Source organism: Salvelinus alpinus, chromosome 10 (genome assembly GCF_045679555.1).
Source record: "Salvelinus alpinus chromosome 10, SLU_Salpinus.1, whole genome shotgun sequence".
In the NCBI taxonomy this organism is placed as follows: Eukaryota; Metazoa; Chordata; class Actinopteri; order Salmoniformes; family Salmonidae; genus Salvelinus; species Salvelinus alpinus.
This window is the reverse complement of record NC_092095.1, coordinates 53,611,954-53,629,470: the sequence shown is the minus strand read 5'-3', so window position 1 is coordinate 53,629,470 and position 17,517 is coordinate 53,611,954. Positions and strand designations below refer to the sequence as shown.

Genomic DNA, 17,517 nt, shown 5'->3' with positions numbered 1-17,517 from the left:
TTTGTGGGATCTTGTTTTTGGAACTGTGCTGTTTAGCCCTACTAGACGTTACGTTTCGTATTTGTTGTTGTTTCGGTGTTCATTTAATAAATTAAAATGCACGCCTACCACGCTGCACCTTGGTCTGATCCTTCCATCGACGAACGTAACACCCCTAAAGATACATATATTAGTACACACTGTAATTGATTGTCTGTGATCTCTACTATCAAAATGTGATCTACAATATCACTGTGTTAGGGTATAAGTTTAACATGTTTACCCTGAATATGATCTTTGAACTCATTTGGGGGGTCTGGGTTGATGTTATACCAGTTTACAGACACCTGTGTTGCCTACTCAGATTAAAATCCCAGTATTTTATTGTTTCCCAGTTTCTTTTTATTTCTACAGGGTGAAGTGGGGTTCTCATGGAAAATGGCCAGTAGTGACATGCCTACGAGGAAGACAAAAAGGATCAGTGGGGGGTAGCACGGTTGAGTCAGACTGTGACAGTGTGTGGGGAGAGTCAACAAAAACAATGAGGCACATCGTGCCTTCAGGTCAAAACAAACAAACTCTCAACAAATGTAGAACTTCCAGTGAGATTCGGTTTGCTCAAAGGTGCTATATTTGCATCACCATACGAAAACACTGGAGCTAGACAGCTGGGCTCTAAACTTTGTGTGATACCTGCATATTGATATTTTGTCAGATATTTACCTGAAAGGCTGAAATTCAATCGATAGTGGATAATGTCTCAAACCACAGAAAACATACAAGTGTGATAATGCACACAAACGTAAACAGTCCACATCTGTGATTCAAACAACAAGCCCAATGGCTTTGATTGAATTCTAGCTATATCTTCAAATATTGAACCAGTCTCATTCAAATACTTCCAAGACCTCTACTTTCGAAAGCTGTTCATGAGTAGTTAGTGAGGATTCAGATAACTGTTATTTACTTAACGGGGGGACAAATTCTGATTCAAATGAGATGTTACGAAGCAGTAAACCAAATGAACAAATGTTGGACTAAATAATCCAACTGCAGATGGATTATTCTAGGTGTTATCTAAATATATCTTACCCCATGAGAGTATAATATTGTAAGTGAAGCCCAATGCATCTTCAGATCAGACAATCATTCTTTGAACATCTTCAGATCAGACAATCATTCTTTGAACATCTTCAGATCAGACAATCATTCTTTGAACATCTTCAGATCAGACAATCATTCTTTGAACAGTTTCCAAATGCGCCTGGCACAATCAGACAGAGATCTAGTAATGGTATAACTGTGAGATTCAATTGGAGTCAGATCCCATCCAAGCTCATGCACTACTGACCAGAAAATCCAACCATTGATCTTTCACATAGGATGAAGTATGCACAGGGTTCAATCTGTTTGTATGTATAGGCCATTGTATCATAGACTGTGTACGGACAGTTGTTATAAGGATGATTCCTTAGCTGCCTTAGCTTCAGACCTTCACACATAACTTCCATTGTATGAGGTCTCAGTGAGTGACAGGTAGAATTGTAATGGAAAGAATGCACTAACAGGTAGTGTTGACATATTATTGGTTATTTACATTCTATGTGCTTTCAGGATAAGAAGACATTGTCAATGGGGGTGTCCTAAACATGTATACATTGCATTATTCATTATTCATGACAACTGTCAAACATGTCAACTGTCTTTAATATCTAGAAGGTGAAAACAGATCCATTGTCTCCTGTTATTTTGAGCATGAATAAAATATGATGCCTACTGCTAGCTTCCCTGATAGGAACTGTAAAAAGCCAGCCACGGTGAGGGTTTATTTTACTGTAAAACATAGAGTTTATGAGACCAGGAAACATATGTAAACACCTTTACAAGGTACTCCCTGAGCAGTAAATATTCCTTGTAGTTCACTTGAAATATTAGGATTCATGCTTACCACACATACCCATAAAGCACACGTCTACATACACGCCTACACGCACACACACCATTGAAATACTTTAGAATCTGCCATTTCTGACAGTTGCATGACCAAAGGTGATATTCACTGTGATCAAGGTTCTCAGGAAATATTTATATTTCCCCAAAACAGTAATAGTCACACAAACAAAAACATAAATAAAACATAGCAATAAATTACATTACAGTTCCAGATGAATCTCTAATTAATCTATATATACATAATGATATATATCATAAATAATGATATTATATCAACACTTGTACGGCTACTGTGGGCAACCTGACTTTCAGAACCAGATACTGATCTCCTAAACGCGTTCCACAACGCCATTCAATGTCATAAAAGTCAGTGAGTCTCGGGGGGAGGAGCCCAGAACAACTACAATACTTCAGAGCTTTCCGTGGCTCAAAAGCATGCAAATTATAAGGAACTATGCGAAGGGTCAGTATACCAAATAGACTCTACAGTTACACTCACACTTTGGTGGCTGGTAACTAAGCGCACAAGAAGTTAACAGAGAGGACTGACTAAGGAGAGACTAATAAAGATCTACATTAATTCATTAAAGATAAAGTGGACAGGCCAACACATCCCAAAATTGCCTCGGACTAGGATCGTGTCGGGTGCAACACTTTGCAATATCATGGAAATATCGGATTTGTAAACGCCGACAAGTCTTCTACAAAAACAAGAGAGAACAAAGGTAAACGTTAGTTACACCGGTATGCCAAGTCTATTCTCTAAAGAAGATGCTGTGAAATTTAAATAAACAGTTTGAGGGGACTTTTGATGATTCGCATCCTTACGTCTCCACATGGATCAACCTCTCTAACCCAAGCATCATTTGGATTAGCCACAGTCTTTCTCACTCTGCACAACGGGTAAGTAGCCTATCATATCATCCGAACGAGAAGTCTCACAACTGTAATAAATTCGTTACTTACTTCTCAAATTAGTTTGTTGACAACCTTTCTTTAGACTGGTAGGACATACAGTCACTTGAACTTCCTGCGTCTATCTTGTGTGGTATCCAGGTGTCCGTTCGATATGTCGAGGCTTGTTCGGACTAGCTGGGAGCTCGCTTTCCTCCAAATAACCTGCAGACATATCGATTTTATTATATTGTTATTTTAACGTCCGGTGTGTTCTGGCCAATGCTTTGCGTTTTTAGAGATTGCAGTTGGAAAGACAACTTAAAAAATTGTTATCCTCCATTTGCAAATTGAATTGTCTGATTCAATACGTGTTTAGTTTGTGAGGGCAGTTGAATTACTCGAAATCAAACTGCTAAAGTAACGTTACACCTGGGTCGACAGACACGTTCAGGTATTTTACGCGCACCTGGCGCACCGCCATGCATTACATTCAGCCGTACGTACTGCAAATCTCCAGCAACGCATAGATTTACCCTACTACAATGAATCGTCCTTGGAACATGTAAAATGATTCAGCATATGCTCACCTAAAATGTTTCCTAGCGATTTCCATTGGTAATAATAGCACACACTAGTCTTACCATTTTACTTGACTCAAAATGTATTTGTGCAGACGTTCTCATTTCAACAAGTTTTGTGTGTAAATCAGTCAAGTTAGGCTACCACATAAATGGGGGGCATTTATAACATCAATCTAATATGGAAGGTACCTCCATGCAACCAGAATGCAATTACTCAGCTGTGCACTGTAACTGCAGATGGAATATAGTTTGGTAATGTATAAAATACGCAGGCCTAGGTTTTAAATTAACTACATTGTAGACATAAGTGTAGAAGAATATAATACATTGGGTAAAAATAGAACCGAATGGAATATTACTATGGATTCCATTTAAGTGCACGGTCTTTGAGCTAAAGGATGACCAAGTTGAGTTGGTCATCACATTTATGCACTCACTGTGCATTGAAATCTAACTTAAAACATGAAGAACGTGGTTACAATATATGGTTATTGTGCTACATTGTATTCATGCTCTGGTAGGATCATGTAAATTCCCATGTGGACTGTTCACCCGTGAACACTCCCACTAACTGTATTCCTGGTTAGGCAAGTCATTAAGTATTAATTAATGGAGGTGCAAATCAAGGCACATCCACAACATTGTTTATTTGTCATAATTCAGAACAGGGTTCTTTTTTAATGCTTAAATGATGCTACCCAGACCGTAGAGTTTGTCTTTTTCCCCCCCAAGAACAGGAAACAAACAAACACACAAACCGTATGAAATAGTTGCAATGGAACAGAGAGTGAGTGACCTTTCGTCTGTCTTGAGTGGGTGTGTAATTATCATCCTTGGACTGTGGGACTGAGGACCATGGTGACGTCTCTATAGATGCATGTGGGAGTAGTGGTTTCCCTGTAGGGCAAGCACATCACTTCCAATACACTGGAATAGAGAACTGTCCTTCCATTAATTGACCTGGGAACATTGTGCAGAGGTCCTCTACCGGGTTCATATTCGTGCACACAATACGGTGTGCAGAAGCTCCTAATTTGCTCTCGTGGCTCTCAAGTTGAGTTGCTCTCTGCCTTGCCTCCCTTAGAGTCCTTCAGCCATGAGCGTAGCATCCGGTGTGCAGCCGTAACATCCTCTAGTCTAGCCTCTAATCTGCTGGCTAAGCTACTTCTGTATAGAGACACTGTGGCCCTTATCTTTCAACACTATGTCTCCATAATAGAACTAAATAAGCAATTAGAGGTCATGTTGTCTTATGGTGAACATACACTGAGTATACCAAATATTAGGAACACCTTCCTAATATAAAGTTGCACCCCCTTTTGCCCGGGGCATGGACTCTACAAGGTGTCGAAAGCGTTCCACAGGGATGCTGGCCCGTGTTGACTCCAACGCTTGGCACCTACTACCATACCTGTTCAAAGGCACTTCAATCTTTTGTCTTGCCCATTCACCCTCTGAATGGCACACATACTTGAGACCCTGTCTCAATTGTCTCAAGTCTTAAAAGTCCTTCTTTAACCTGTCTCCTCTCCTTCATCTACACTGATTTTGAAGTGGATTTAACAAGTGACATCAATAAGAGATCATAGACGGACCAGGTGAATCCAGTTGAAAGCTATGTCATGGAAAGATGTGTTGTCCACTCAGTGTGTATGTCAATACACAAATGCCAATACCATACAGAAATACATAACATCACAGCACTTATCTATCCAGAGGGGCCATTTGAATCATGGTGTTGATTTGAAACTGGCAAGTTGGTGTACGTGACTTGAACATGTCATTTTGTTTTGAGTTGGGTTTAAGTGTTCTAATCTTGGCTTGTGTAATGGATCTACACAGATTCAAAGGATGCCAACAACTAGGCTACGTTAGGTCATTTCAACGTCACGTGGTTTTAGATGATGCTTCTGTAGAAAACAAGATGTGTCGTTGAGACTTTTACTGTCACTACTTTGTGTGGTGATGAAAAATTGTCACTTGCCAAAGTTATTTATCATGAGTCATTTAAAGTTGACAAGTTTTACAAGATCTCCCAGGTTTGGGCATGTCTGTGGTTTTGGTCATGCAGCTCAGTGCTATTATGATAGATTCTCTTCCTTTTACCTTAATGACTTGAGTAAAGACAACTCTTAAACAAGTGATGAGTCTTCTATAATCCAATGACTGCTTCTGTCAGTGTTTGTGATATTCTCAAATGATCTCATCCAAAGTCTCCTTTAAAACAGAATAATACTAACTAGGGAGTAAGGGAGGGGTATTCCTTTAGACCAGATTCTGCAGTGTTTTACATTACTGCAGAGCCAAGTGCCTTGATTGTGACAATGATTCGCACATCTGCAGATATCTTTCTTGCAAAACATATTTAAAGTCACTTGGTACATCTGACTGATAATCCTTGTGAAAAACAATTGCACCAAATGAGTTAAACAGACCATTTGAAATGCACGCCTGCTAATTCGGCTTTACCAGGGGAGCTGGGTGCCCCCCTGTCGCGCTGCTATTATTAGCTTATCTCGCATATGCTCGCTATCAACGAGGAGGGGCCCACCAGCCGAGCGCAATGTGAAGATATGTGCTGCATTGTTTATTGTGGCAAGTTGTGTGCACGGTGGTGTTTAGTCGATCAGGCACCAATTATAGCTATCTCGTCGGGGGATCAGCTGTGTGTGTGTGTGTGTGTGTGCTGTAAGATTGGCCGCCTGAGTGGAGCTGGGTTCGCAGCTGACGTGATGTAACATCATGGACGCCTGCTATCGCTCATCCGCTGTGTGTCCGTTATCAATGCTGTGGTGGGGCATCAGTGTTTGGTTGTATAATGGATGACATTGCTGTGGAAGACCACCTGCTCTGGAAGAAATGCCAAAATATGGAATATTTTGGGTATATTTCTGTGAAAGTCAAAGCCTCTGTTGATAGTGTTAAAGACACATCTTGGCCATTCCATTATTAAAAACTATGCAAAATACTGAAGCCTTTCATAACCACCCATAATTATACAGTGAGTGGACAAAACAGTAGGAACACCTTCCTAATATTGAATTACACACCCTTTTGCCCTCAGAACAGCCTCAATTAATTGGGGGCATGGACTCTCCAAGGTATTGAAAGCGTTCCACAGGGATGCTGGCCCATGTTGACTCCAATGCTTCCCACAGTTGTGTCATGTTGGCTGGATATCCTTTGGGAGGTGGACCATTCTTGATACACACAGGAAACTGTTGAGCGGGAAATACCAAGCAGCGCTGCAGTTCTTGACACTCAAACCGATGCGCCTGGCACCTACTACCATACGCGGTTCAAAGGCACTCCACAATCCATCTCTCAATTGTCTCAAGGCTTAAAAATCCTTCTTTAACCTGTCTCCTCCCCTTCATCTACACTGATTGGAGTGGATTTAACAGGTGACATCAATAAGCGATCATAGCTTTCCCCTGGATTCACCTGGTCAGTCTGTCATGGAAAGAGCATGTTTTGCACACTGAGTGAATACAAAAGTAGTCTTGTTAGTGTTGTTGATGGTGGTAGAAGTAACAGTAGAAGTAGCAGTAGCAGTAGCGCTTGTATCCTGCGTCTGCAATGCTTAGAGGCAGAAAAGAGCAGCTATATGAGATAATGATTGACGCTTTAGCATATATGTCATTCCCCTTTACGGAGGATGAGTCAACAAGGCTATATCAGTGCAATGTAACCTGCTCTGCTCAGGCAGAGGAGAAGCATTAGGAGCATCAGTCACAGCAAACAATGGTCTCAAACGGCAATAGCTGTATTAGCTATGCAGGTTACATTGCTATGACTTAATAACAGGGTTGATACACTACATTGTAGTATACGCACCACTGTGACATTTACATTTGAGTCATTTAGCAGGCACTCTTATCTAAAGCGACTTACAGGAGCAAAATAGGGTTACGTGCCTTGTTCAAGGACACCTCGGCAGATTTTCCCACCTAGTCAGCTCAGGGATTCGAACCAACGACCTTAAGGTTACTGGCCCAACGTCCTTAACCACTAAGGTTACCTGCCGCGGTTATGTTAATACACCATCAGCGATGCAGGATAAGGGTGCGATGGAACCATCAAGCAGGAAGCCCCATTTTGGCGCGAGCACTCTGCCTAACAGATTGCACTTGAGAGCAATATGAAGCACACAGAGCAAACAGTGTGAATGACCTATTTGTCTGGCGATATATGTACCAGGATCATTGTGTATACTACAAGGGCCGCAGGGGACGAGTGATACACGTTTTATTTCCGAGGTTTCTCGCTCTTTTTCTTTCGTTCAGAATGCACCGTTTTCCCAGTAATTGTTTTATGACCTCTTACTAGCACAGTAACTGCTTGGTGATGAGTTGGCCTTGCTTACGTGCACGAGAAGGCATTATAAGGCTTCACTGGCCTCCAATGGATCTGTGTAGTCGCTTCGCCAAAAAGCTATACACATTTGATTCTGAAAATAGATGTGGGGCTGTTTTTTCCACTATCCACACCCTGTTGTCATCCATTGTATAATACCACCCAGTTACTTTTCAATAGTATACATTTTCTTTTTTTATTGGGTAAAAAATCGTAGATTTTTAACTCTACCCCCCCCCCCCCCCAACCCACATGAAGCATTTAGTGATAAAGCATTCAGACTTCGATCAGTGTACTTTTTTTTCTTCCACCAATGCAGTGCAGAGCTGTCATCCAACAGTGAGGCCTGTCATACCGCACAATACACCCAACCTACAGTATCAAGCTAGTTCGGTATCTAGGGAGAATCAATTAAATAGCACCTCTTCGTGTGATGATCACACATTGCTGTCTGAGAGATTTCCAATAAGAAAATTGCATGGGTGAGAAAATAATGTTTGCTCATTTGAGGGGGGAAAAAGTATTTTATTGATGCTACCTGTTCTTTAGTTAAAAACATGGATCAAATCCATTCTAGGCCATACCCAATTGTATTATTTAAACAGATGAAGTTTTCTACATTACCTTGTATATGAGGTATTGTGGCCATGTAAACACCATTCCAATGTTCACTAGGCCATGCATGTTTAAAGAATATGAATGTCACGCCCTGGCCTTAGTATTCTTTGTTTTCTTAATTATTTTAGTTAGGTCAGGGTGTGACATGGGGAATGTATGTGTTTTTTGTAGTGTCTAGGGTGGTTGTAAGGTTTAGGGGGTTTATTAGAGTAGTTGGGTTTATGTTTAGTATAGTAGTCTAGCTGTGTCTATGGTTGAGTGTAGTTATCTAGGAAAGTCTATGGTTGCCTGAATTGGGTCTCAATTAGAGACAGCTGGTTATTGTTGTCTCTGATTGGGAGCCATATTTAAGGCAACCATAGGCTTTAGCTGTTTTTGGGGAATTGTCTATGTTGAACGTAAGTAGTTTGTGTGTGCACTTGCGTTTGTAGCTTCACGGTCGTTTGTTGTTTTTGTATAGTTTGTATAAGTGTTTCGTTTCATGTTCATCTTCATCGTTATAATAAAAGAAGATGGCTTATTTTCCACATGCTGCGTTTTGGTCCGTCTCTCCTCCACACGATCGTGACAGAATTCCCCACCAACATGGGACCAAGCAGCGTAAATCAAGGCAGAGTGACTGGAAGCCCGAGAGGCTACCCCAAAAATTTCTTGGGGGAGGGCACACGGGGAGTGTGGCTGGGTCAAGTGGGAGAATTGAGCCAGTTCCCCGTGCTTACCATCAGGAGCAGTTGGCTAAACGAAGGTATGAGTCGGAGAATGTGGAGGAGTTATTGGACAGATTGGAGGAAAGTGAAAGGATGGGAGATTATGAGACATTTGAGGAGTTATTGGTGTTATTGGAGGAGAGCGAAGAGAGAGAGATGTTGATATGGGGGAGCATACAACCAGGTAAGGTTGGGAAGCCTCCTGTGCGTCTCCTGAGCCCTGTACGCACTGTTCCTTCTTCCCGCACTCTTCCTGAGGTGCGTGCCCTCAGCCGGGTACCACCAGTACCGGTACCACGCACCAGGCCTATAGTGCGCCTCGAGAGTCCAGTGTGCCCTGTTCTTCCTCCACGTACTAGCCCTATGGTGCGTGTCTCCAGTCCGGTACCACGCACCAAGCTTCCTGTGTGTTCCCAGAGTCCTGTGCGTCCTGTTGCTGCTCCCCGCACTAGCCCTGAGATGCGTGTCCCCAGCCCGGTACCACCAGTTCCGGCACCACGCACTAGGCCTAATGTGCGTCCCCAGGGTCCAGTATGCCCTGTTCCTTCTCCCCGCACTAGCCCTGAGATGCGTGTCCCCAGCCCGGTACCACCAGTTCCGGCACCACGCACTAGGCCTAATGTGCGTCTCCAGGGTCCTGTATGCCCTGTTCCTTCTCCGCACACTAGCCTGAAGGTGCGTGTCCTTAGCCCGGTGCCTCCAGTTCCGGCACCACGCACCAGGCCTACAGTGCGCCTCATCCGGCCAGAGCCATCCGTCTGCCCAGTGCCATCTGAGCCATCCGTCTCCCCAGCGCCATCTGAGCCATCCGTCTCCCCAGCGCCATCTGAGCCATACGTCTCCTCAGCGCCATCTGAGCCGTCCGTCTCCCCAGCGCCATCTGAGCCATCCGTCTCCCCAGCGCCATCTGAGCCATCCGTCTGCCCAGTGCCGTCTGAGCCATCCGTCTGTCCCGAGCCATTAGAGCCGCCCGTCTGTCCCGAGCCGTCAGAGCCGTTAGTCAGTCAGGAGCCGCTAGAGCCATTCGTCAGACAGGATCTGCCAGAGCCGCCAACCAGACAGGATCTGCCAGAGCCGCCAACCAGACAGGATCTGCCAGAGCCGCCAACCAGACAGGATCTGCCAGAGCCGCCAACCAGACAGGATCTGCCAGAGCCGCCAACAAGACAGGATCTGCCAGAGCCGCCAACCAGACAGGATCTGCCAGATCCGTCAGCCAGCCATGAGCAGCCAGATCCGTCAGTCAGCCATGAGCAGCCATATCCGTCAGCCAGCCATGAGCAGCCAGATCCGTCAGCCAGCCATGAGCAGCCAGATCCGTCAGCCAGCCATGAGCAGCCAGATCCGTCAGCCAGCCATGAGCAGCCAGATCCGTCAGCCAGCCATGAGCAGCCAGATCCGTCAGCCAGCCATGAGCAGCCAGATCCGTCAGCCAGCCATGAGCAGCCAGATCCGTCAGCCAGCCATGAGCCGTCCAGCCAGGATCCGCCAGAGCCGTCCAGCCAGGATCCGCCAGAGCCGTCCAGCCAGGATCCGCCAGAGCCGTCCAGCCAGGATCCGCCAGCCAGCCAGGATCCGCCAGACCCAGCCAGCCAGGATCCGCCATTCAGTCCGGTGCTGCCCTTCAGTCCGGTGCTGCCCTTCAGTCCGGAGCTGCCGTACCTCAGTCCGGAGCTGCCCCTTATCCTGGTGCTGCCCCTTATCCTGGTGCTGCCCCTTATCCTGGTGCTGTCCCTTAGTCCGGTACTGCCCCTTAGTCCGGTACTGCCCCTTAGTCCGGTGCTGCCCCTTAGTCCGGTGCTGCCCTTCAGTCCGGTGCTGCCCTTCAGTCCGGAGCTGCCGTACCTCAGTCCGGAGCTGCCGTACCTCAGTCCGGAGCTGCCCCTTATCCTGGGGCTGCCCCTTATCCTGGGGCTGCCCCTTATCCTGGGGCTGCCCCTTATCCTGGGGCTGCCCCTTATCCTGGTGCTGCCCCTTATCCTGGGGCTGCCCCTTATCCTGGTGCTGCCCCTTATCCTGGTGCTGCCCCTTATCCTGGTGCTGTCCCTTAGTCCGGTACTGCCCCTTAGTCCGGTGCTGCCCCTTAGTCCGGTGCTGCCCCTTAGTCCGGTGCTGCCCCTTAGTCCGGTGCTGCCCTTCAGTCCGGTGCTGCCCTTCAGTCCGGAGCTGCCGTACCTCAGTCCGGAGCTGCCCCTTATCCTGGGGCTGCCGTACCTCAGTCCGGAGCTGCCCCTTATCCTGGGGCTGCCCCTTATCCTGGTACTGCCCCTTATCCTGGTGCTGCCCCTTATCCTGGTGCTGCCCCTTATCCTGGTGCTGCCCCTTAGTCCGGTACTGCCCCTTAGTCCGGTGCTGCCCCTTAGTCCGGTGCTGCCTCTTAGTCCGGTGCTGCCCCTTATTCCAGTGGGGTTAAGAAAGCGGGTAGTGACTATGGTGGGGTGGGGACCACGACCAGTGCCGGAGCCGCCGCCGTGGACGGACGCCCACCCAGACCCTCCCCTAGACTATGTGCTGGTGCGCCCGGAGTTCGCACCTTAAGGGGGGGGTTATGTCACGCCCTGGCCTTAGTATTCTTTGTTTTCTTAATTATTTTAGTTAGGTCAGGGTGTGACATGGGGAATGTATGTGTTTTTTGTAGTGTCTAGGGTGGTTGTAAGGTTTAGGGGGTTTATTAGAGTAGTTGGGTTTATGTTTAGTATAGTAGTCTAGCTGTGTCTATGGTTGAGTGTAGTTATCTAGGAAAGTCTATGGTTGCCTGAATTGGGTCTCAATTAGAGACAGCTGGTTATTGTTGTCTCTGATTGGGAGCCATATTTAAGGCAACCATAGGCTTTAGCTGTTTGTGGGGAATTGTCTATGTTGAACGTAAGTAGTTTGTGTGTGCACTTGCGTTTGTAGCTTCACGGTCGTTTGTTGTTTTTGTATAGTTTGTATAAGTGTTTCGTTTCATGTTCATCTTCATCGTTATAATAAAAGAAGATGGCTTATTTTCCACATGCTGCGTTTTGGTCCGTCTCTCCTCCACACGATCGTAACAATGAATTCCTCACATTCCTTCCAAGATAACTGTATGCTCCCTTCATGCATTTGATACATCAAAAAAGGCAATTGTATTTTATTGCATTCAATGCATAATTCATTTTGAAGTTAATTGTGTATTCAGTTTCAAGTTCATTTCTATACTGTGAGAATTGCATTGACCTTATAATCGAGGATTAAAAGTGTATGCACAGTTCAGAAAGAATGGGTGAATGTGTTTTCTATAATTGGTGACCATGCTTTATTGTCTGTCTGAAGGGACTGATAATCTAATCAAAGTAGTTAAGATACTTATAGAAAAAATATATAAACAAATACTTGTGATTATTGATTTAACCTATGATTTTATGTTGTTTTCCAATTCCATTCTATGTTGGTAACATCTCCCTCCCTCCCTCTTTCTGTGTTGCAGATACAACGGACAGAAAATGCTACCCTGCATCGTTTTCCTTTGCTCATTTTTCACTGCTGCTTGTTTCCAAGACATCCAGCCCTCCAAGGCATTTCTGAGTGAATCCTGTGACTCATTGTGTACTTGTGAAGAAAAAGATGGCATCCTGTATCTTAACTGTGAGGAGAGAAATATCAGCAAGATCTCCCAAATCAAAGTGCCGTCAGCTCTACCTTTCCACCTCAATCTGTACAAAAATGACTTGGTGGAGTTGCGGGCAGAAGACTTGGAAGATTTAAAGAATGCCGTTTCACTTCATCTCGGGGCTAATAGCATACAAGAGCTTGAGCCTGGCGTCTTTAGTGCACTGGGCTCCTTGAAGAAGCTCCACATCAACAGTAATTTCCTGGTCATGTTGAAGGAAGACACTTTTCACGGCTTGGTAAATTTGGAGTTTCTCCAGGCGGACACAAACTTCATCCGTGTGGTCGAGCCGGGGGCATTCAGCAAACTCATCCGCCTCAAAGTTCTGATCCTCAACGACAACGTCATCGAGTTTCTTCCCAGCAATATTTTCCGGTTTGTTCCGCTCACCCACTTGGACCTGCGGGGGAACCAGTTACAGACCCTGCCTTATGTTGGCTTCCTGGAGCACATTGGGCGGATCATGGAGCTTCTTCTGGAGGACAATGACTGGATGTGCGATTGTGAGATCCTTCACCTGAAGATCTGGATGGAGAACATGCGTGCCCAGTCGGCCATTGGGGAGGTGGTCTGCAGCAGCCCCCAACACCTCAGGGGCACCATCCTGGCCAAAATCAAACGGGATGTTCTCTGCCCTTCTCACGCCGATATCAACTTAGAGGAGCCTTCCAAGTCACTGGACATGGTGGTCACTCCGTCTTCCAAAGTGGCAGAGATTCCGAAGTTGGAGGACGCCAAGGACGACGCAAAGATTCCGACACCTGCTTATGTTCCAGGGAGTCCTTGTGTGGACCACTGTTCTTGTCACAGTCACCCTGTGGCTGGGTTTTTAATGCATTGTCAGGACAGAGGAATTCAACGGATTTCAGATATTGGAATACTTGAGCAAAGCCCCACCAAGCTGGTGCTCACAGGAAATATGATTCAGAGACTGTTGAAATATGACTTGGTCACATATGATGGTTTGGAGTTATTGAATTTAGCCAACAATCGAATCGATTACATTGACAATGAAATTTTTCTCAGCTTAAGCAATTTGAAAAAACTTTATCTCAATGGCAACAGAATTGAAACCCTTTCCGCAACCATGTTCATTGGACTCCACAACCTTGAATACCTATATTTGGAATATAACATTATCAGAGAAATTGTTCCAGGAGCTTTTAATCCTTTGCCAAATCTCAAACTCTTGTCTTTGAATAACAATCTGCTGACTAGTCTCCCATTGCAGATATTTCGCAATGTGCCCCTCACCAAACTGAACCTAAGAAAAAATCTGCTCATGCACCTGCCTGTTAGCAACGTGCTGGACCAGCTTGACTCTTTAGAGCAGATTTATTTAGAGGACAACCCCTGGGACTGCAGCTGTGACTTAGTCAGTCTCAAACAGTGGGTTGAGAAGCTGAGGAAGGACACAGTCGTAGGCTCCATTTTGTGTCACACACCGAGAAAAGTGGCGAAGGCTGAGCTGAGAGCCCTCAGAAACGAGTTGCTGTGCCCCGGCCTAGTGACCTACTCCTTGCCCACGGACGTGGACGAGAGCGTGACAACCACAGTGGCGACTGACGGCACTAGGAGCGGTTTCTTCAGCTCCATCACAGACTCAGTTCCACTCTCCGTTCTGATCCTTAGCTTGCTCGTCACCTTCCTCATGGTCATCTTCTGTTCGGCGGGGATCGTGGTTTTCCTCGTGCACAGACGGCGAAGGAGGGTGAAGAAGAAACAGGCGGAGGAGCAGCCGCGGGAGAGCAGCAGCCCCATCCACCTGCAATACAGCATGTACGGCCAGAAAACCACACACCACACACTGGCGCAGAGGACCGGAAGCACCGTGTACGATGAGCGCTCACACAGCCCCATCATCCAGATCTGCCGCAACCCCACCTACTGCACTCAGCATAAAGAATATGAGACCGACCTCAATGAACTGGACGAACCAAAGCACACCTGTCGTAGCATCATGGAGACAGAGAATACTTCCCCTCTCACAGGCTCTAATTTGAAGTTCAGAGCTGTGACGTCCGACTGCCCAACTGAGTTCGTAACACTCGGAGATGCGAGCTCCCTCTATAAAAACATACTAGAGAGGGAGAGGGTTAGGGAGCTGCAGCAGCTCGGAATTACTGAATACCTCCGGAAAAACATGTCCCAGCTGCAACCAACGGTAGAGATGCAGGTCCCAGGATCAGGACACCACGAGGAACTGAAATTAATGGAGACTATTATGTTGTCGAGACCGCGGAAGGTCATGGTGGAACAAACGAAAAATGAGTACTTTGAACTCAAAGCTAACCTACACACCGAGCCAGATTATTTGGAGGTTCTGGAGCATCAAACTGCGTTTAACTGATAGAAAAATACAATTCATGGTTTTATATTCAACTCGAGAAGTGCCTTGTCCAAAACTGCCATCTTATATTTTCACAATCTAAGACCTACATATCCCACAGCGGTCTTGGACACACAAGTCATTTGTAGCACAGAATGTACTGTAGAATTATCTATTTTTTTGTTATTTTGTTTTCCTATAGACATACCGCACTTGAAGTTGCTGATATAACAGATATTTTGCCCAAATGTAATTATCGGGAAGGCAAATAGGTACTGCAGGGGTACGTTTTTGTTACCAGTTCAACTTAGATCTTTGGCAGGCCTCAATGTTTTCCATCAGCTCTGTCAGGTTGTTTCCATCATATGCCATAATCAGCATGCTCAAAGTGCCGTAGACTTAACAAAATGCCAACATGTATTCTGGGTCGCAATGATGGAGTGCACATTAGTCCTGTCGTTCATTAGATTTAGCCCTTGCATTATTTCAATACCACATTTTGTATTCCAACCAGTGGGGAACGTGTTTAAACAAATCCACTTTCTCAAGACATAGCACTTAAAAGTCCCAGTACATATATAAATCATATCTTGTATCTGTAAAGAAAAAATGCATTGCACTAATCAAATGCCATTTAAAAGATGGTGCATGACAATCAACTTACTGTTCAACAACAGTTTCTGTGTATCGTTGTTCCTTTCCTGCTACTGAAGGGGACACAACTACTGATGTGTATAAGAACCTTTTGTTTGAGTGTAATTTTTACAAATCAAAACCGACCAGTTTCTCTCAGCATGATAAATGTTCAGGATATATGCGTTCACTATATTATTCTGATTGAGTAAGCAACCCTGTTCAACTCTGAAAATGTTTTATGTGAACGTTATTTTTTACCAATGAAGATTAAATTATTTATTCTGTAAATGTTGTATATATGTTACACATTCTATGTTATTTTGTGCCTTCAGTGTTGTGCAGGTGAACATGTATTAAATGTAAATAAAGAATTGCAATACTGCAAACTTTGAACAATCAAGATTCAATACAATCGATACGCTCTTCAGTCCTCTAAACAGATTGGGTGCAGGTATATTCCAGAGCCTGTTGCAAAAAACGACATTCTGTCATTATCAGTTGAGCATAAAAGTGACCAAACATCTAATATTATAGCACATTACGTGCTCAACAGGGGCGTGGGTGAAAGTATGATGCTATTCTGCGCAGAGGGCACTTAAGATAGTAATGACATTACATTGTTATTCACACTCTTATGCATGTCCTCAATGCTGCTGCATGTTTTGTATTCCTCCCATGGACATACAGTATAGCATTATATACCATCTGTGTGCTTGTTTGAATAAATCAATCTCATAGGTAGGTTCATCCTGGTCATTTGACACAAAGTAGAATTTCAAATTAATTGCTATATAAATATATCCACACAGACGCACACACCGAAAATCTCTTTAGTGTCAAATCCGTGCTCAAGCCTGGCTTCCCTAGTCACTCCCTCATCGCCCAATATGGCATGTCAAGTCTTTCCAGTTCTCTGCCATGCAAACACAAGATTTCCCCCTTGCATTATTGGACCCCCTTCTGAGATTGCTTATCCACAGTGCTTAATTACTGCACAACAATGGGGTATAGCAAATTCCCTCTGCACTTCTCCACACGACTTCCATCTCCATCCTAGCCGGTGATTTAGTAGGCTGTTCCGGTGCTTCCATTATACATCGTAATTGATAGAACTAAAACTTCTCACAAGGCCCCCCTCTGTGAACTGGGGTTGGAATACGGACACAGCGGTAAGGCTTGGGATTTTCTCCTTTGAGAATTAAGGGAAATGTGCTCCGGTAGGTCTTTTGGTGTGACGTTTACCAAAGTGCAAAACAATGTTCACTTTGAAGGGAAATGTTTTCAGTATTTTGTGCCCATGAAACCGTCGTGGGATGTTAATATTTCAGCAACGGAAGTCGAAGTTAGAGGTGGAAACGGCTCAACATACAGTGCGCCGATACGGGAGTTGAAAAAGTGTATTTTATGTCAACATTGGAGTAGAGATAAATTACGTAAGCAGTGATTGCCTAACTGGCTCCACCTTAAGTCTATATGAAATGAATCCAGCCCAATGCCTATTATGGATGACTAAGCATGAGGGCAAGGAGCTAACAATGGACAATTCTAAACATGTGCAGGTACAGTATATTATTTCCAGATGCTACATTTTGGTGCAAACTAGCATGTACAGTAGACAATCCCAGCCCTACTATTTTTCAAAATATATTATACATGGAATACAAAACCACGATGACTTACTCATGTGTGGTGAAAAATAATATAAAAGCAAATATTTCATGGGCGGAGACCACGGCACATGAAATGTCAAAGTTATGTTTATATAGAAGTTGAAACTTCAAGCCTGTTATTTGACAAGACCTTGCCGACATGAAACCTCTTGTTCAG

At 44.7% G+C, this 17,517-nt stretch overlaps 1 protein-coding gene across 1 annotated transcript; it reads left to right on the top strand.

Annotated features, from left to right (window-relative positions):
* The first annotated feature begins 2,326 nt into the window (after positions 1 to 2,326).
* On the top strand, positions 2,327 to 16,076 carry LOC139532250 (SLIT and NTRK-like protein 6). The gene is made up of 2 exons (XM_071329630.1): positions 2,327 to 2,835; positions 12,543 to 16,076. Exons 1-2 carry the CDS (start codon positions 2,744 to 2,746, stop codon positions 15,073 to 15,075), a joined length of 2,625 nt encoding a protein of 874 aa, XP_071185731.1. The 5' UTR covers positions 2,327 to 2,743; the 3' UTR covers positions 15,076 to 16,076.
* The last annotated feature ends 1,441 nt before the right edge of the window (positions 16,077 to 17,517 follow it).

Bases quoted from the DNA above. Each gene is read 5' to 3' on its own strand.
- LOC139532250 (XM_071329630.1), top strand. From the start codon at position 2,744: ATGATTCGCATCCTTACGTCTCCACATGGATCAACCTCTCTAACCCAA. The intron at 2,836-12,542 runs GTAAGTAGCCTA...TCTGTGTTGCAG, and splicing joins TTTCTCACTCTGCACAACGG to ATACAACGGACAGAAAATGC.